This window comes from Carettochelys insculpta, chromosome 5, assembly GCF_033958435.1.
Source record: "Carettochelys insculpta isolate YL-2023 chromosome 5, ASM3395843v1, whole genome shotgun sequence".
Lineage (NCBI taxonomy): Eukaryota > Metazoa > Chordata > Testudines > Carettochelyidae > Carettochelys > Carettochelys insculpta.
In genome coordinates, this window is record NC_134141.1 from 82,659,850 (window position 1) to 82,680,504 (window position 20,655).

The 20,655-nt window shown below is 39.8% G+C and overlaps 2 protein-coding genes across 5 annotated transcripts in view; both read left to right on the forward strand.

Moving 5' to 3' along the window:
• RAD17 (RAD17 checkpoint clamp loader component) overlaps positions 1 to 5,970 on the forward strand; it is a 31,331-nt gene extending 25,361 nt beyond the window's left edge. For both annotated transcript variants that reach the window (XM_074995398.1, XM_074995399.1), the window contains exons 16-17: positions 1,607 to 1,664; positions 5,459 to 5,970. In XM_074995398.1, coding sequence (XP_074851499.1) covers positions 1,607 to 1,664; positions 5,459 to 5,726 — 326 coding nt within the window. In that variant the 3' untranslated portion in view covers positions 5,727 to 5,970. The remainder of the gene's footprint in view (positions 1 to 1,606; positions 1,665 to 5,458) is intronic.
• A 2,843-nt stretch (positions 5,971 to 8,813) lies between these two features.
• On the forward strand, positions 8,814 to 20,439 carry MARVELD2 (MARVEL domain containing 2). Of its 3 annotated transcripts, none has more exons than XM_074994222.1 (7): positions 8,814 to 9,302; positions 9,788 to 10,964; positions 13,170 to 13,202; positions 15,355 to 15,491; positions 16,125 to 16,296; positions 17,003 to 17,053; positions 18,843 to 20,439. In XM_074994222.1, exons 2-7 carry the CDS (start codon positions 9,822 to 9,824, stop codon positions 18,957 to 18,959), a joined length of 1,653 nt encoding a protein of 550 aa, XP_074850323.1. In that variant the 5' UTR covers positions 8,814 to 9,302; positions 9,788 to 9,821; the 3' UTR covers positions 18,960 to 20,439. The 3 variants fall into 3 exon arrangements, with proteins under 3 accessions (XP_074850323.1, XP_074850324.1, XP_074850322.1); XM_074994223.1 differs by having other exon boundaries at positions 9,261 to 9,295; positions 9,795 to 10,964; XM_074994221.1 differs by lacking the exon at positions 8,814 to 9,302 and having other exon boundaries at positions 9,771 to 10,964.
• The last annotated feature ends 216 nt before the right edge of the window (positions 20,440 to 20,655 follow it).

A 20,655-nucleotide genomic window follows, 5' to 3' on the forward strand; every position in this document is an offset into this window, starting at 1 on the left:
ACAAGGTCCCCTTATTAGATATTGAATTAGTTGCCTTTAAGTATACATAAGCCTGAGATAAAGTGTTTGAAGATGAATTCCTCCTGAAAGCTATCTAAAGAGGTTACTGCAAGTAGGGTAAAAATCCTAGTCAGTTTATTCACTTCTATTTCCTAATATCGGAGAGATATGTTAGTCTTTATCTGCAGAATCAAGAAGTCCTGTGGCATCTTATAAACTAACAGTAACAGAGAGATAACTGTGCTAGTCTATATACTATCAAAACAAAAAAGCAGTCCAGTAGCACTTTCAAGACTAACAAAATAATTTATTAGGTGATGAGCTTTCGTGGGACAGACTCGCTTCTTCAGATCATAGCCATACCAGAACAAACTCAATATTTAAGGCTCAGAGAACCAAAAATAGTAATCAAGGTTGACAAGTCAAAAACCTATTATCAAGGTGAGCAAATCAGAGAGTAGAGGGGCAGAAGGGGAGGGTGGGGAGTCAAGAATTAGGTAAAGCCAAGTATGCATAAGAGCCCCTATAATGTCATTGCTGCTTTTTTTGTTTTTATAAACTAACAGCTTTTTGGAGCATAAGCATGTGACGCAGTGAGTCTTTGCCCACGAAAGCTTATGCTCCCAAAAAATGTGTTAGTCTATAAGGTGCACAGGACTTCTCACTTTTTCTATTGCCTAGTTTGTTATAGAGTTGTAAGGCTTTATTGCTTTATTAGGGTCTTACCAAATGTATGGTCCATTTTGCTCATTTTCATGCTCATAGAACTTCAATAAATCTCCATGATTTCAGGTACAATGAAGGTGAAAATTCATTGTGTTGCAATTGTGGGGGTCTTGACCCAAAAAGGAGTTGTGGAGGAGGGAGTTGCCAATTCATGGTAGTGGGTATTGCAGTCAGGCCTGCCAGGGAAGGGGAAACTGCCTGGAGCCTGGCAATTTCAAAAGGGCCCAGGGCTCCTGGCAGGGGCTAGTTCCCTGGGCCTTTCAAATTGCTGCCAGAGCCTCAAGCAGTGAGTTCTGCGCAGCACTGAGGCATGTGAGAGAGGTTAGATCCAGCCCTGCCTCTTCCACCCAAGACTCTGCCCCTTCTGGGGACACAGAGCTGTTCACTCCCATCTTGCCCAGTGAGTCTGTCAGCCCACTGGTTGTAGTATCGTTACCCTTACTTCTGTGCTGCTGCCTTTAGAGCTGGATGGCCAGAAAGTGCTGGCTGCTGACTGAGGGTCCAAGTTGGCAGGCAGCCACATGGAAGCAAAGGTGGCAATACAACAATCCCCCTAAAATAACCTTGTGACTGCTCTGCAACTTCCTTTTGGGTCAAGACCCCACCTTGAAAAACACTGATCTTCCCCTTTGAGGGCTGCATGGTAGAAAGGGTAAAAACACACAAAAGACCAGATTTCATGGTTTGTAATGCATTTTTCATGGCCATGAATTTGGTAGGGCTCTTAGCATAATACATTTGTATCATGATAGGATAACTTTATTGTAGCACAAAGATCTTAGTCTTTTAATATATTGGTGAATTACATTTATTTTTCTTGTATGCTTTTATGTGCATTATGACCAGTCCAAGGTGACAGTGATTCTCTTTTTGTTCTCAGCTCAGATTGCTTTTATCCAGGATGTTGGAAGGCTTCCTTTGAAGAGGCACTTTGAAAGGTAAACTCAAGTCTTACTTGTGTGAGAAAAGTACCATTCATGTTTTATATATTGAAAAACAATTATAATAATCTTTCCTGCTCAGTGTCTCCAAGATGAGTTTTTCTTTATGTTCACACTGCCAAAACTCTCAACCTTCCATGATCTCATCCCTCAGCTTCTGCAACCTCCTCTTCTTCTTTGGCCTTGATGTGCGCAACCTGTGACAAATCAAATCTATTCCAAATGCTGCTGTTAAAATCATCTTTCTGGTTTGTTACTCCCTCCATTGGCTCCCTTTCTTCCACTGCATTAAATGCAGCCTTTGTTCTGTCACTTAATATATGTTTGTGCAATGCCTTCTCCTTGGGGAACCTGATCTGGTTGATGCCTGTGTCTTAGTAAGTGTTGAATGAGGACAGTTAAACTTAAGACAACTAAAATAAGAAAAGTAAAAATTATTCTGTCCTTTTACTCAGCATTTTGATAAAGCACTATATGAGGCACAATATTAAATGAGCAAATAGTGATATAAAGCAGAAACTGTCTTTACCTCTTTTCAAAGTTATAGAAGTGTAAAATTATAATCAGTTGAGAAACCAATTTTAACCTATTCCTATTAGTCTGAAGATAAAAAATATGATTTTTTTTCTTGTGGAATTTTAGACTATTCTGTGCCTGTTTAGGAACTGTTTCTATTTTAGTATAAAGTAGACATAAGTTATAGCATGTTTATTATTTGTACTACGTATGCATTTATTATGAGTTTTCACTTTGGCTATGGCTATGCTACTAAGGGTTGTTTTTTTTTTGTTTTTTTGTTGTTGTTTTTTTTTACACAAAACTGGAGTTTTGTCAACAGAACTCACTGCATGTCCACACACAAAATGTATTTTATCAACAGTCTGTTGACAAAACTCAGCACTTCCTCTGACAACCTTTTGCCTCTCCCAGATGAGGAAGAGAGCCTTTGTTGAAATCTGTTGCCAAAAAAGCTGTGTAGATGCTCTGGGGGACCTTCCGTCAACAGACAGGGCTTCCAGGACACTGAGCAGCCCTGCCTGCTGTGCTTCTGTTTGGCTGTTTTGTTGAGAGAGTGGCCACTCTTTCGATCCACTTTAGTCATGGCTGCACTCAGACAGAAGTTTTGTCAGAAAATCTCTTCTGACAGAAATGTCTGTCAACAGTGGCTTTCTGGTTTTTTTTAAAAATCCTAACAGAAGGCAGTCAAATTGACAGTTACAGAGACCAAAATCCTCTACTTACCCACAGAACATATAGAGTTCAGGTAGTGGTACTGCAGCCTATCCCATACTTTGATCCCACTAGACCTCAATTAAAGGACCCATTTGTTGGGATGGGATGACATAAGTTTCCATAACCTCCCAGTCCTTGATCTTTGAGAGACCAGCAGGAGTTTTAACTGTGATATGTTGGCAGATGGTTGGCTGGTTGGTTTAGTGATATGGGAACTCTGATTACAAGAAACTGGAAGGAGATTACCAACTCACCTCACCTATCAAACTGTTGGTCACTGAACAGATCAAGTAGTTTTGACTTTGCATCTCTACTTATTTTAACTGAATTTAAAGTAGTCTGAAGAGAGAGCTTTTATTCCCATGTTTCCCAAAAATGTAATTTTAGAAATGAAGCCATTTTAAATTACGTAGATTAAAGGCAAGACACCTTTTGTTTTCACCTTGACTGATCAAAACTGAGAAATCCACTATTCTCACATTTATTTTTAGACTTCTCTATGGAATGTTTGTGTTTAAAGCAGACTTTAGAGTGTGATGATCCATTAATATCTGCAATATTGAATATTGCTGTAGTATTTTGAGAAGGATTTCAGCTGCAGGACCAGTTCTTCTAAAATACAGGTCTCAACCACATTGGATACCCCAGGGAGAAGGCATAGTAAAATGGAGGTTGGGCAAGGATATAAAATATTTGTTACCATTTTAATGCCCTTAAATATATGTAATATAAAATAATGTTGTAGACTTGTTGGTTCCTAAATATGTGGGATAATACATTTTATTGGTCCACCTTCTGTTGGCAGTAGAGAAGCTTTCATCTGTTCCAGACATAGAAGCTGCTCCAGTAAAAGATATGTCTCATTAAATATATTGCCACTCATAAATCATTTGCTACTGTCGTGGAATGCTAACGTAAGAACCGCCATACTGGTCAAACCAACAGTTTGTCTAGCCCGCTCTCTCTTCCAACAGTGGCCCGTGCCAAGGGCTTCAGGGAGAATGAACAAAACAGATAAGCAAGTGATCCATCCCCTTTTTCTTATTCCCTGCTTCTGGCAAACAGAGGTTAGGGACACCATCCCTGCACATTCTGGCTAATTGCCACAGATGGACTGATTGTCCATGAATTTATATCTTGTTCTTTTTTGAGCACTGTTAACGACCTTGGCTTTCACTGTATGCTCTGGCAAAGAGTTTCAGAATGTGTTTTGACTATTATGTGAAAAAACAGTTCCTTTTTCTTTTTTTTTTTTTTTTTTTTCTTAAACCTACTGTCAATTCAGTTGGTGTTCCCTAGTTCTTGTATTTATGAGGAGTAAGTAAGACTTTCTCCACCTCATTAATAATTTTATAGATCTCTATAATATCCTTACCCTTAGTTGTCTTTTCCAAGCTAAAAAATCCCATTCTTAATGTCATCTCATATGGAGGCTGTTCCATGGCCCTAATCCTTTTTTTAACCTTTTTCCAATTCCAGTATATCTTTTTTGAGACGGGATGATCATTTCTGCACACATTATTCAAGATGTGGCTGTACCATGGTTTTATACAGAGGCAATATGATATTTTATGAACCTAAAAAGAAAGCTAATTTTTTGTTACCTAGGAATAGGTGCACTGTTAAGCATAAAAGACTGCCAGCATGGAGTGGGGTGTTTGTGTGCAAGTGTGCATGTATATCAACTGGTAGTGTCTAGTGTGTTACTGTGGAGGTCAGTGTTAGGAGCAGTCCCATCAACATTTTTAATAATCTGAAAGTGGTTAAAATATATTAATGGAAACTGAAAATTATATTAATTGGAGAAAGTAATGAATGTCGATCATGACAAAATAGGAAAATAAAGGGACCTTGATAGATTAGAAACATCAGAAAAGCAAAACGAGGAATAGTAATCTTTTTCCCTTCCTGTCCCTCTTGTCTGATTACTTTTCTTTTTATACTGCAATTCTTAAGGAGCATGGAACAATGCTTTTTATGTTTGAAAATCCATCTATCAGGCTGTAGGCACTGCTAGAAATAAATAATTCAGCTTGTTACAGTTTACATATTTCTGAGGCTAGGTCATCCAACCACAGATGCTTCGTTGGCAGGGAGAAATACAGAAGCAGTAAGGCTACAAGAGACTTAAAGGGTAATAATGAGCAACAAATGTAGCAATGTGATGTTCTTTAATACAGCCTTTTGTAATTCTGAATTGCATATATTAATGCAGCACTAAAAACAGCAGGAAATGGGTACTCCTTTATAGCTCTGGTATAAGTGTACTTGCAATGTTGTGTTTAGATCTGGGTACCACATTTTTGTAACTGGAGGATGAACAAAGAAGAGCAATATGAATTTTTAGAGGTACTGATTTTGGACAGGGGAGGTTGTTTATCTTACCTATGGTTATAATAATGCAAATATTTTGAAAGTTATCAATACCATAGAAGGAAAGGGATTATTTAGCATGAGACGTGAGTGACTTACTCCATTTCAGCTTTCATGATCTTGTGAAAGAAAGTGCTTAATTTTATTTTTTATTTTTGTTGCTGATGATTATGATCATTTTGCAGGTTAAAGCTTGAAACTCTGACAGATAAAGATCCTGTTGTGCCAGGCTGTGAAGACGCTGAGGAAGGGGACCTTGCTGCCATGCAGCCTCTGGCAAGGCTTGTTCAGTTGGAGAAAAACAAAATAAATGAGAATGAGACAGATGAACTTCCTCTTACGTCCAGCCAAGCTAGTGAAAGTGAACTATTGGGTAGTCAGCCTCAGCCTATTACAGCACAAGCAATCATGGAGGAAGATGAATTAAAAATAGCTGAATATGATAGTGACTGAGTACAACAAAATGTCAGCAATGTGGGTCAAACATCATTTAAAAGATTTTGTTTTTTATTCTGTGGTAAAAGATTCTTATTTGCATAGATAACAAAAGGTATCAATGTTGTATTAAAAGAATGGGACAATTCTGTAGTAATTCTAACTTAACATACCTGTGATTTATTCACATAAGACCATGTGACACTCAAGTTCAGCGTGTATTTGGGGCATTATGAAAGTGTTAAGTTTTCTTACCTTCCCTTGACATTGCAGTGTCCAGCTCTATGTGTGTGTACTTAATCAAAGGTGTTGCTACCTGCCAGTCCTGAGCCATCAAGTAACCTATATTTAAACAAACAAAATAATTATAAATAAACTGAAAAATTGAAAGACAACTAATGGTGAATAGTAAATGACATATATTTTATTTTTTACACTTTTTAATTTAATCTTGTAGTTCCTGGTTACACGTTGTATATTTTTGTCAGCATTTGGAGGTTTTACTAAATCTCACATATTTTTTAAGACATTTACTACTGTTCAGAAACATAAACCTTTTGAGAGAAGAAAGAATAAAATGTAAATTGTAAAAAAGTTAGATGCTTGGTATTGATGTAGATAATAAATCTCTTATTGTTACTTATACAGTTTTGTACTTTTGGCCATATAGATATTTTATGTATGTTAATAATCAGAAGCCTATGTTGTATAGTAGATTATTTTAGGTATTTTTTGGAAGTGTGTGCATAATTTATCAAGGAATACACCATTAAACTTAAAGTGCTTTGTACTCCTCAGGAAATGGGTAGTTTATCCTGAAGCCATTTTTTTCCTAAGTGACAGCTGCAAAGTGTATCTGACTTTAGAAGGTGCCTGTTTAAATAACTAAAACTATATGGTATTGATAAATGAGTATAAATCGAAGTATTCATGAATAAACTAGAAAATGGCACATAACCATGAAAACTTTATAGATCCTTAATATGGCAGTAAAGAATATGATTGCTTGATCTGTTCTTATCATGAAATTTCCTCTGGCCATGTTAGTAGTGGCCTGATCAGGCTGTGTATGTTGTAGCTAAGTCAGGACTACAGGCTCAGGCTTACTTAAAGCCGGGTAAAGTTTCAGTTACATAGTCATATTGGGGAGAAAGGGCCCAGAGTCATATTGACTGGGTGAGGTGCAGGGTCTGGTGACCCCACACACTCTCACACAGCCACACTATAATCCTTCTCTAAATGTTGTGGCTGCATTTACAAGGTGGGAAATAGTGCCTAGTTTTATCTTTAAACTAGAAAAGCAAGCTCCAGTACACTAACATGGTAATTTCCTAAATTTACCTTTAACTGGAAACATGCATCTGAGTCAGCGTTTCCCAAACCATGTTCCATGCAATGTCAGTAGGTGTTCTGTGAAAAAATGTTGATGCTAGTGATGTTGTTCCTTCTAAAATATTATATATGAAATTGTGTATCAAAAATACTAAGGTATTTAAATAGTATTTAGATTGTAGGTATATTAATATTTATAATGTATTCATAATAGTATAACTGTTATGCAATTCATGTGGAATCAGATGCAAAAATACACTTCCCGTTAAGGAAACTGTCAAATATTGCTTTAATTTTCCAGTAGGTTTTTAATTAAAAAAAATAAATAAATTTATAAAATGACAAATTTAAAAATATTTTTCTATGCCTAATATTTTTCCATTTTTTTCATAAATGATTTTTCAGTTTTAAGGAAGAACAGTCCTTTCTTTTAAACAGTATTGTCATTTCTATTTTTCTACAAAAGAATAACACTAAGGCCATATCTACCCTGGCACAAATCTTCAAAATAGCCATGCTAGTGGCCATTTTGAAGATTACTAATGAGGTGCTGAATTGAATAGTTAGTGCCTCATTAACATTAGCACTCTTCCAGCTGTGGCACTTCAAAAGCACGGCTTTGGAATGCCCACAGCTTGGCACGGCTACATGGGGGTCCTTTTCCAAAGGACCCTGTGTATTTTGAAATCCCCTTATTCCTCTCAGCTGAAGGGAATTCAAAATGGTGTGGGGTCCTTTCAAAAAGGACCCTCATATAGCTGTGGCCGAGCCACAGGCGTTCAAAAGCAGCAGTTTTGAAGAGCCCTGGCCGGAAGTGTGCAAATGCCAATGAGGTGCTGAATATTCAATTCAGCACCTCATTAGTAATCTTTGAAATGGCCACTAGCATGGCTGTCGCATATTTGTACTAGTGTAGACACAGCCCAACTGTCCTCCTTTGGGCTGTTTTTAACATTATGGCTTGGTCTACACTTGCCACCTTCTTCCAAGAAGGGGACATGGTAATCAGCCTAATTGGAGAATACTAATGAAGTGCTGTGATGAATATGCAGCACTTCATTAGGCTAATTCTCCCCCTGGCAACTTCAAAATGTCAAACTGCAGCAGGCCCTGTTGTTGAGGACACTGTGAAGAGCCTGTGCTACTTTGAAATGCCTTTACTTCCCAAATTGTGTGTGTACTGTCAGTATATTCCAAGCTCAAAAGTGTTCCATGGCCAAATTAATTTAGGAAATGCTGATCTATGCAAAGCTGAGCTTGAGTCATTGACATTTCCCCTGTGCCATCATTGCTAATTCTATGGCTTAAAAAAAGTGAAAAGGAGAGTCATCATTACATCATCTCACCCAACTTTTCTGGCAGTAGCTTACTGAACACAGGCCTGTCACAATGTATTACATTGTAATAGTACCAGCTGAGAGGACACCCTGCAGAGGGTCTGTATTATCAGTATCTGCTAGCTCACCTTGAACAAAGGGGTTAGTATAAGGTGAGGTGGCAGATACTGACACCCATACGCTTTCAAATACCTCCTGTAGCAGGCATCCCAAACCAGCCCCCACTTGAAATGCCAGCTGACCCAGGTTGTGCCCCTACAAGGGACTGAACCTGCAACCATATGGGCTACAGTCTTGTGCTTGACTACACGAGCTGAAGGCTAGCTAGCACAGGGCTGTAGCCCCAATGGTTGCAGGTGCAATCCCTTGAAGGGACACAACCTGGTCAGCTGGCATTACAAGTGGGGGCTTTTCTGGGATGATTGCTACAGGACTTTCTTTCAAATACGGTAACCCTAATCATTCGTACGTCCGGTGTTAGGCGAGGTTTCCATGGGCAGGGCCTCCGCCAGCAACACCCAGTGGGCACTGTCTGCCCCGTGGTAACGCTGGAAGCCGTGGGGCTGCTGCTCTCGCTCAAGCCGGTAGCGGTTAGTGGCAGCCGTCCCTTTAAAGAGCCGCAGACAGCCTTATTTCCCGCCGCCGCCGGGGCGAGGCTCCTGGCTGCGGAAAAGCCCCGGGCAGGTGGAATGTGCGGCTAGAGGCTCGGCCCGCGGGGGCCCAGCCCGGCCCTGCGGAGTAGAAGAGGGTAGGGCGGACGGCCGGGGGCGGGGCTGGCAGGTGAGTTCCCGGGGCGGGGCGGACGTGTGGGAAGCCTGACTCGGGGACGGGAGTGGCAACAAGCGACTCCCACCCCCCGACCCCATCTCGGTCGTGAGTTGTTTGCCGGGAGCTGTCTGCGGGAGGCGGAGGCCGGCGGTGAGGGGTGCGGCCGGGCCGGGAGAGGGCAGGGCAGGGCAGGGTAGAGGCGGGGTGGGGGCCCCGGAGCCCCCCACTCCACTTCCCTGGGGAGTTGGCGAAGCGGCTCCGCGCGTCGCTGGGTCGAGGCGGGCTCGGCCTCGGTCTTCTCTCAGGCCGTTAACAACTTGCCGCCCTCTTGGCTCTCTCTGGACAGCGGGAAATGGCTGCGCTTCTGGTTCGCCCCTCGGCCGCACCTGCGCTCTAACGCCCCGCGAGAGAAAGTGGCGCGGGATTGTTCCTAGTTGCGGTGGGGCTCGTTTGTAGCGCGGGGGCCCTTTCCTCGGAGCAGCCGCGGGTGGGGGGTGGGGGGGCTTGTGAGCTTCTTCAGGAACAATTTTCATTGTTGGTTCGTTGAGTTCTGGGTTCCTGGTATTCAACCACCTCTTCCTTGGGGTTTGTGGGTATTGGAAATAACGGGGGGAGGCCAGTAACTTCTAAATATTCATACAGTTTTTAGTTCCTCGAAGGAGAGAAGGAAGTACAAATGTCTTCCAGAAGTGCCTTGTCGGGGCACAGGTCAAGGCCCCATGGCAGAGCGACACAATATGATGAAGTACATGTGGATTCCTCTTTTCTAGAAGATACAGTAAGTCCACCCCAAAGTTCGCAAAATGCTGAACTGCTGCTGAGTACGACTCCATTGTCGCCGCCACCTCTCCCGCTTCAGCCGCCTTTCGGCCCTGAGTTTTACCCAAGTGATGGTGAGGAGCCGACTGACCTCAAACCAGTGAGGCGATTCATTCCAGACTCCTGGAAGAACTTCTTCAAAGGGAGAAAAAATTATCCACAATTGGATAAGCCAGAATCAGAGATAAAATACACTTCTGAGGGAGTCGAGTGTTCTCCGCCAGCATCGCCAGTACAGCCAGACCACAAGTCTGCTGTTAGTTCTTATAAAGACCCATATGGAGGGTCAGGTGGAAGCTACAATTCACGCAAACAAGCTGAAGCCATGCTTCCTCAAGATCCTTATGCTTCCCTAGACAGACGTACTCAAATGGCTCTGACTTACAGTGAGAAGGTGGAGGATTATAATCTGAGATACTCTTACATGAAATCATGGGCGGGTTTACTCAGAATTCTGTGTGTTGTAGAGCTGCTCTTAGGTGCAGCAGTCTTTGCTTGTGTCACAGCCTATATACATAAAGATAATGAATGGTACAATACTTTTGGATACTCGCAGCCATATGGTTTTACAGCAAACAGTATATATGGAGGCTATTATTATAGTGGCCCCAAAACCCCTTTTGTTCTTGTAGTAGCTGGCTTAGCTTGGGTAGTGACAATAGCACTTCTTGTACTTGGCATGTCAATGTACTATCGAACTATTCTTCTGGACTCAAATTGGTGGCCTTTAACTGAATTTGGAGTTAATGTTGCATTATTCATTCTGTATATGGCTGCTGCAATAGTCTACGTGAATGATGCTAACCGAGGTGGACTCTGCTATTACACGCTATTTCAAACACCACTGAATTCCTCATTTTGCCGCATAGAAGGGGGACAGACAGCAGCAATGATCTTTTTGTTTGTCACAATGCTTGTGTATCTTATTAGTGCACTAGTTTGTCTGAAGCTATGGCGACATGAAGGAGCAAGGAGGCACAGAGAATTAATGGAACAAGAGGTAAGTCAAAAATAATATTCAATAGGAATGTGTATCCACTTCTGCAATATTCTGAGCTTCATAAAGGGAAGTATCATAGCAAGGGACATTCCAGACCAGTGAGGGGTTGTGTCACTGTCTGGCCTTATAACTTATATGGCTGCATCTGATGAAGTGGGTCTTTGCCCACGAAAACTTATGCTTACATTTCTGTTAGTCTGTAAGGTGCCACAGGACCCCTCATTGCTTTTGCAGATCCAGACTAACACGGCTACCCCTCTGATACTTGTCTGGCCTTAGTGATTCATTTGTAACAAAAGAGGTGTGGTTTTGTTTTTTCTTATTCTTCTTTTATAAAAGTGTGACAAGCCAAGGAGTGCTGGGAGCAATGAACTGGCAAGGCTAGAGGTGCTAGGGGTTCAGCCCTGGTACTAGTGAAGCACTTCCTGCTTCTGTAATTTTGGGTTCTTCACACAGTGCTTTGTTGCTCTAGTTCTAAGCCAAGGACGTTCTCAGACAGTGAAGGTCACACCTTGAGTGTCTCTGTTTCTACTGCTTTCATCCATCAGCTCTGACCCCAGCAGCCTGTCAGGAACATCCAGATAAACGCTGGTTTACCCTAGCCTTGGTTACTACAGGTTGAACGGCTCTAGTCAGACACCCTCAGGACCTGATTGATGGTGAATGAGAGTTTGCCTGACCATAGGAGGTCAGCATTGTCTATTAGCAACACTCCCACTGCTTACTGAGCTCTTGGAATATGTTCATGGGTAAATTAGAGCTAAATAACAGCACAGAATACTGAGAGCCAGAATTGGTGGCTGTAAACAAATTTTATGGGATCACAGGAAACTTGGACATGCCCATGATAAGTGGTTATCTGGCTAACTAAAATCATGCTGGATTATGTCTGTTGCCAGACGAAAAAGCTTCAGCCTGTACTTGCATGTGACTCAACACATTTCCAGTCCTGAATTTTCACATATTAAATGTCAGTTGTCCTAGTTAAGGGTCAACATTCAACTATTTGCTACTGGTTGAGAGTGAAAAATAAAAGTTTATTTTCCTACAAAGAGAGAGTTAAGTGATCACAAGTCAGAACTGGACATTAAAAGAAAAATAAAGGTATAGTGCTTTCTAGCAGCTAAAACTTAACAAGTTAGGCTTGGTTCAGAGTGAAAGCCTTATCGCATCCTTCCTCCAACATGTCTGACCAGATTCTAGGTCAGGATCTTTCCCCTCTGCAGTCCAGTTTATAAGCCTGGTTCCTTTGCTCTCTTTAAGAGAAAGGAAGTGCACTGTGTTTGTCTTGAGCTTCTATAGTTAAGTAATCCTTTGAAATACATTTTTTGTGAAGGTTACCCTCGAAGGGCAACATGAAATGAAGTCCCCTGCTGTTTGCCAAAATACAAGTCGAGTGTTAAAAGCTATGTTTACACTAGACATAGCAGTCGATGGCTGATACACAATTTTTACCTATGCCAAAATAGTCTAGTTAAATTATATTTTTCGGATAATTTATAAATACAATGGTCAAATGGTTTCAACCCCATCTCCAACATCCCTCTATTTTATTTATCTGAAAATATTCCTAAATACGTTATTTTTATAGTAGTTGGTTTGGCTGAACTGAGTATGATGGGAAATTTGTTCATAGCTGAGTTATTTCCCGAAAGAGATAATAAAAGAGTGATGGCCACTGCGAAGGAGCTCCTGGCTTAATATTGGACAAAATATAAGAGAAGCAAAAATGGCAGGAAGGAGATTGAAATATATTTTCTAACAATAGTAACTGAAAGGATGTGTTATAATAAAACCACAAATGACTCAGAACTATAATGGTTGGTACCAAAGTGAGTCCCAGTGATGGTTCAACCTACTCATATTCTGAACAAAAAAAAATGTTGCAACCATGCTTGAATCTGTTCCTGTTGCTTCTTACAGACTTAGCAGACATCCTGGGCTGCAGAATGAGAATCCTGGAGTTTTAAGATAGTCTAAATGGTTACAGTATTTGCTGAATTACTGGATTTTACTCTTTAAAACTAATGACACTATACTGCCATACATAACGTTCCTGAAAATATGAACTTTACTCCAATTTAAAACATTAATCACAAAGATTCTGTGTAGCATGACTTTTCTGGTGTTTAGGATTTTAAAGTTTGCATAATAGATGCACACTTCAAACATTTTATATCAAATAATTTTTTTTTTCTTTTTTAGATGAAAACGCAATCTTTTCCGCCAAAAAAGATGGTAAGAACCAAATTTATTCTCTCCTATTTTTCTGACTGATTATCATAGGATGGAAAGAGTTAAGCTCTCCAAAGTGAGGGTCAGAAAAGATTAACTCTCTAATACTAACAATGTCAGATTCTCACATTTGGTCTTAGATCCTTAACACAAGACTAGTGGAACTGTACTACTTCAGTGGTTTTTTTGGTTCTCGAGTTCTCCCTGATCATTGCTTCCCTCAAGTCATACCCCCTTTGGAGCAGATCATTACTGTCATTTGAGTCCCTGCAGGAACTATCAGCACTGGCTCCATCTCTCCTGGAGCCTATTGGTTCAGACCTCTAAATTCTACTGTTTTGCCTCAAGTGCTTTGGTGCACTTGTGGTTCCTTTTTGTGCTGGCGTGTCAGCTCTTTGAGTCTTCAGCAGACTTAAAGCCATTTGGTGTATCAGCTTGGCCATATCCGTCAGATGCTACCCAAAACAACTGTATTTGTTTAGTAGTTTTGGAATCAACAGGATGTATCTGTACATGTCATCTGATGAGCAAAAAAATGTGGGGGTAGTGCCTCCAAACTCTTAGCAAGGTACCCCAGAGAGAACAGGCTAACCCAAAGCATTTTGACGAGTAAATCCTTCAAGCTGAAGCCTGTGTTATGCAAGACCACTGTGCACTGGGATTCAGTGTTTTTGCTGCTCAGACCACTGTCCAATTTGGTAAGAGCAGAGCAGCTAAACCACAAAGTGCCTAGTGTAATCATCAGCAGAGCTTTGCAAAATGTTGGGCTCTTGGAATTTACAGTCGAATTTACAGTGCATGTTACCATGTGAGGCGGAACCTCTGAGCAAGTGGTTGAATAAGAAGACAATGAGAGAAACTGTTCCTCTCCAGCATGTCTGAATTGAAGCCTTCTGCAGCTTGAAACTGGCAACTATGATCTGGCAACATCTGTGGTCAGGCATGATTTTAGTTAGCTGGATGTCTGCTTATCATAGATGTGGCCAAGTTTTGCACAGCCCCATAAAGTTGGTTTACAATCACCAGTTCTGGCTTTCGGTGTCCTATCCATTACTTACTCCTTTACACTCTAGGAGTAATCCTGAATGTCTAAGAGCCAATTACAGTGGAAGTGATGGAAATGCTGCTGGACAATATTGATCATTTGTGTTTTGGCAATTTCTCTGGTTTGGCACTGGTCAGGCCTGGGGGGTGCTGAACTAGAGAGGCTCAACGAGGACTTGAGATTTCTGAAACTTTACCTCTTGCGTGCCCAAGACAGAGAAGCCAGTGAGTTCTGGGTAATTCTGTGTGCTCAGTGATGTAATCAAGGACTTCTGGATCTCTTTGGAGAAGCCCCAAAACTCTCAGTATCAATTTTAAGACCGGTCCCTATCTGTGTGTCAGCAAGGGCTGATGAGGTGCAAAAGGCTTTCTTGCCCTGAGTCACATTCTCATGCCCAGACAAGCTCTGTCTTTAGACACAGTGCCTGCAGCAGTTTCTGGGCATGTGCTCCCATAATACTAATGCTCTCAGGAGTACTTAAGGCAATACTTTCCATACAACTTCAGTTCGGCTCCCATAAAAACTGGGACCTTCACAGTGCCTTTCTTTTGGCTAATAGAAACTACCTGTTTCTCTATGCTCACACAAGACCAAACCAGGAGGATCCACAGGGAAGGGGAAGAATTGTTGTTGATTGCCAGAGATTGAATTAGGTACACCAAGCTACCTTTTTTCCTAGTTTGATTTGAATGTGCAACAAGGAATCTAGTAACATCTTAGAGGGACTTCCTTAAACTTTCCTGCATTTCATTCAAGTTACAAAAGACTTCAGTCCCAAGCTCCCAAAAGATTGGTACGTTAAGGAACTGATATTGCTCCTGTGGCAGATCTAAGATGATTCAGTTGTGTGATTAAATCCTAATATATTTCTGCATGCAATGGTGGTGTAGCCATGTTGGTCACAGTATAATAAAAAGGCAAGATAAGTTGGTCCAATAAAATGTTATTTTCCCCACTTTACATTACCAGTTTTCAAATTCATGCTTTATTTTTTACTCTGATGTTACAGTTCCATTCAGGAAGGTACAGGAAATGAATACCTGCAACTTTAACTTCACACTAACAATTATCTTGTGCTTTTTATCTTTCTAATTTTTATTTTAAAATTAGTATGAAAGTGAAAACAAACCAAGAGAAGAAGTAAATTACAGGCAATTTAAATCTGTGGACATGAAACCTGAGCTACTTAATGGCCACATACCACCAGGTCACATTCCTAAACCTATAGTGATGCCAGACTATTTAGCGTAAGTGTGGTTTGTTGTTGTGGTGGGTTTTTTTGTTGGTGGTGGTTTTGTTTTTTTTTTGTTTGTTTTTTTAAACTTTCCATCAAATTTGTGTTTGGATTTTTTTTCTGCTCTCTCATTTTGGTATCTAATGATTATTTTATATTCTAATGATCTCCAGTTTCTCTGTTAAAAGAATTTTGAATGAGAGAATTACAGCTTTTAAATTTAGCATGTAAATAGTATACATGCATAATTAAAAATCTAATGTTTGTAATGGATTAATTAAAATACCTAACAATAATCATGGAGATAAGCAAAGGATATGCAGGGACACAAAAATATTTTAGAAAAGGACATAGATGTTTCTTTGAACCATTTTAGAACCTCTAAATACTTATTTTCCTTAGTCTGACAAAATCAGAAATCAAACTTCAGCAAAGGAAATACAAGTAAAATTCACAAAAGTAAGTCTTTGAAATAGAACTTGATAGTTTCGGAAAGCCAGGTTTCAAATAATGTTAATTAGCACAGTACTTATTTAACATTTGGAAGTCATACGGCCTGCTGAAGTTTGCCATGTGCTCAAAAAGCCACTTTTATAGCTTTTTTGGAAAGTCATGACTGTGGCACTGATGATGACTTTTCTTATAGCAAATATCCGGCAATTCAGACAGATGATGAGCGAGATCGCTATAAAGCTGTGTTTAATGATCAGTTTGCTGAATATAAAGAACTCTCTGCTGAAGTTCAAGTAGTCTTAAAAAAATTTGAAGAACTGGATGCATTGATGAGCAAGCTGTCTCTTCACCCTGGAAACACATCCGTAAGTAGCTAACAGTATGCATGTTATTTTAATTGCAAAAAAAATATAATTTGTGCTTTCGGAAATTGAGCCCAAATATCTAAAACCACTAGGGTGCCTCTGGGAAGAGAGAGAAACCTTATGATGCTAAAGATGAACAAACAAGATGGACTTGATCTGAAGAATCTGTTACATGCTGAAACTCTCTAACCTGGCATGATTATAGTTAGAAAGATGACCACTTACCATATGCGTGGCCAAGTTTTACGTGTTCCCATAAAGTTTGTTTGTAGCCACCAGTCCTGGCTCTTAGCTCTACTTTACCCCTAAATGTATTCTAAGAGACAAGTAAGCAGTAGAAGTATTTGTAATGCACCTAAACAATATTGACCTCTTGGGGTCCAGCAAATTCTCTTGTCTGGCGCCAGTCCAGTACCAAGGATGTGGGACTAGAGAAGTTCAACTGTGCTTTTGTATTTTACTATTTCTGAAACGCTTAATCACAAATATTTTCCATATGTCTTTTTCCATCAATTTTTATTTTAGCTTTCCATTAATTTCCATCTTAACTGAAAGTTTTGATTAATTTCAGTTGTTAGTTTTGAAAAATTCAAACAAAACAAAAACTAAAATGTATTTCATTTTTGACAGAAGTCTAGGTAAAACTTATAGGAGAGTGCTAACAAACATGAGGTATTTAAAATATGTCACCCTTTGGTTTTAATAGGAACATGACAGAATTTCAAAAGTTCTGCAAGAGTACAAAAAGAAGAAGAACGTGAGTATTTTCAGCTTCATATCCTAATACTAATTTGCAATAATAATCCAGCGGATGGTTAAGAGGATGTAAGTAGAAGAAAAAAATTGTTTACAGTAGTCACTATTCATTGGTCAAAGACATACCCACTTTTTGTGTGTTAGGAAACTTTGTTCTGTGTACCTGGACACTTGAAGTAGGTAAAGTGTGATGCCCAACTCCTTAGTTTCATGTTGGTTGAATCTTGTGATAGTGTTAAATATATAAACTAGATTTCCAATGAAACGGTTAACATTCTTAGGCTAAAATATTTTCCTGTTTGACAGTTTGTGCTAATGTCTTACCTTGAGAAGGCTTGACAATAGCGTTCAGTGTTTTTGTTTTGGTTTGGTTTTTTTTAAAGAACAAATCCATTTTCCATCCACAAGTGCAACAAAAAGCTAACATTCCTTGTCAGTGATTAAACCAATGTGGTGCATATGCTGCTTTGTTGTACTTATTTCCTCACCTCCCCCACTGCTGATGAGTGTAGGGGTGGCATGACGTCCTGCTGCCAGTTCAGCCTCCTGGCCCTGCTAGTCTGACTTTGAGTTCGTTTCCTCACTCACACGCATCCCACATTCACGAGCAGTGAGGAGGGGGAAAGCACAGGAAAGTAGCCCCAGCTGTTAGGCTGCAGCACTACACTTCCTCTTGTGGAGTGCGAGGGCAGTCCTTCCCCTTTTCCAGAGCAGTACGGCTGGAGAAGCATGGGCTGGAGCCAGCTTGCTGCATGTACCATGCACTTGTTGGTGAGCGCCAGGGCAGGCTGTGTGTGTGAGCGGATGCCTGTTGTTAGCCCTGCTACTTCCAGCCTCTCTCACCCTGGCTATGGTGCATGGGGCCCCTTGTAAGCCCCTATGTATTGCCTTGGGGTCAGGCCACATTTCCCATAGTCCTGGCTGTCAGTGTTATGAGCTGTTGCTTAGCTCTAATTTATGTCTCCTAAGACCAGCAAACAGTGGAAGTGCTGGTAATGGTGCTTAAATGTAAGCAAGTTTCTTTATGCTTTATCTACCTATTTCCTTGGGTCCATACTGCAAAACTGCATGACATTAATGCATTATTAGGAAGAGAGTTGCTAAGCTTTGGCTTAGGTGCAGGTGTGTGTAGGGTGTATCGGTACAGTTGTATGATTATTAAGCAGAGTTGCAAGGATTTCTTTTATTCACCTTGGCAAAATGAAAATAAAAGGAGATCTGCTCACTACATGATTGACTTCCTCTGATTTAGAAAATTCTTTCGTTTGGCACTGGTCAGATACTGATGTTGTCAAACTAGAGAGGTTCAGCATGTACTTGCAGTCCAGTATGATCTTGGCTGTATAACAGTATCATCTAATATTATGTTTTGGGGTTTTTTTTGTTTGGTTTTTACTCAATGCAAATTGAATATACACCTCAGTCTGTTTCACTGATCATGTATTTTGTACATTTTTTTTAATTAAAGATTGCCAGATACAAACCATCAGAACATATATTAAAAACTCAAGCAGGGCAGCACAACATACTTATTGCAAATGGCAACTGAATTGCATTACTTTACTAAATGCCTAAAATGTCAAAATCCTGCTCCCTTTTCCACACACCAAGAAAGCAAATGAGAGCAGGTAGAAGAAGTTAAGTTCAAAGAATAACAGCACGTGCTTGAGAGCATGGATCTATCCAGATATGCTGTCCTTAACTAACTGCATTGTTGATTGTTCTTGGAGGAAGTTGAAAGATCATTCTATTAATATGAGTTGTTTGATTTGCTTGTATATTTCTGGCAGGATCCTACATTTCTGGAGAAAAAGGAACGTTGTGAATACCTAAAGAATAAACTTTCTCACATAAAACAAAGAATTCAGGACTACGATAAAGTTATGAATTGGAACATGCAGACATAGTATCACTCTTAAGTGGAAACTACATAATAATTTGAAGTAGAAATTATTATTTAAAACTATTTATTTATCCTCAAAATTATAAACTTTGTAACATGAAATTAATTGCTTCCTCTGTCCATGCCTATTGGTAGTCTATGTAAATATTGTGCAATTTCTGACAGGTTGTATTCACAATCATATGTTATCTTGTGTTGAACAAATTAGGCTAACAAGTTATTGTATGGTTTATTAATAGTTAAATGCCTAAGGCTGTTCCTTTTTATGCAATCATGGGCATGATCTACTTACTCAGCTTTTCTCCTGTTCTTCTCTCTTTTTATGTGTGCAACATCTCTGCCAGACATGGCTCTTCTAGATCTAGTCAAGAATCTGTGCAGTAGAGCTCCAACAACCTCAGATAATGGCTTGATGTATTCCCTGTATATTTAGAGCCCTGCAAATCTGCAGATATCCGCAGGCTGCAATGGCAGATCAGAAGTAGATACAAAAGTTTTATTTGTGCTGGGTTCTACATATGGTATTGGAAATAGCTAGGCTGTTTTTATGGCCCTGATTCAGCAGAGCATTTAAGCCCTTTAATTGATATCAGTTAAAGTGTTCATGTTATTACGTGCTTTGCAGTATCCATCCCTGAAACTTAGTTCCTTACCTACTCTTCCCTCACCCCTTCCAATTTTGAGGATGTTTACTTTCTATGGGGTGAACCACTGATGTCTCTCAAACCCTTGAATGGAATCTGCCTGACAGGAAGGAGAGAAGTGTGGTATCAACCTTTGTTGCTGTTTTATCTTGAATATTTATTTAGTTCTTACATCTTTCAGTCTATGCGAAAATTCTGAAGAAATGAGTTGGGGTTTTGTCTGACAAAAGATTGCAGAACAGGTCCTATATTAGCAACTATACCATAGCTTGATTCTGATGTCTGCCTTGCAGAGGTAAGGTAACTAAGTTTACTTGCATTCCTTAACTATATTAATATGGGGATGAAGTGAGTATTTAACTCATGTACAGGCTCGAGATAGTGCTGCCATGGAACTAGAACTGTCTACAAATCTCCCCTGGGTGATGGAAGTAGAACTGCACGTTTTAAAAAAACATAAGCTTCCTTGTTTGAGAAAACCAGAGAAAGTAGCTGATGCAGGTAATTGTATACACTAGCAGTCAAATTAATGTATGGAGTAAATTCGAAGTATAACCTCTTCCCCACTCTCCCTCAGTGATAGCATGTAAACCATAAGGATTTTTAAATTCAAGTGAAATGTTGTTCACTGGTGAATCTCAGTTCTCTTGGGGTCTAGTGTACCTTTATACGAAACCTTACAGTGTGGTGGAGTTTGTAAATCTATCTTGTATCACAGTTGTAAATACTTACAAACTTTCGTAGGAAAATTACGTTGTTTTAATTATTTTTATCTTTGTGTGAACTTTTTTATGAATTAAAATACATTGAAATTGTTAGTAACTTTATTATTAGTAACCTCTTTGCCCAACAGTATTTTATAACCAGTACATCAATTAACATTTTGTTTTGAAATAGTGTTTTAAATGTCTAAAACAATATGTATTGTCCTCATGTAAGTGCTTGGAACCTGTTGCTTTTGTTAGAATTACATCCTGGCTTTGGTTAGAGATGTTTTTACTAACATCTTCCATGCTTGTCTCGTTTTAGAAGGGATTATATCTCCAATATATGAGT

Bases quoted from the DNA above. Each gene is read 5' to 3' on its own strand.
- MARVELD2 (XM_074994222.1), top strand. From the start codon at position 9,822: ATGTCTTCCAGAAGTGCCTTGTCGGGGCACAGGTCAAGGCCCCATGGC. The intron at 15,492-16,124 runs GTAAGTGTGGTT...CTTTTCTTATAG, and splicing joins GTGATGCCAGACTATTTAGC to CAAATATCCGGCAATTCAGA. The intron at 16,297-17,002 runs GTAAGTAGCTAA...TGGTTTTAATAG, and splicing joins TTCACCCTGGAAACACATCC to GAACATGACAGAATTTCAAA.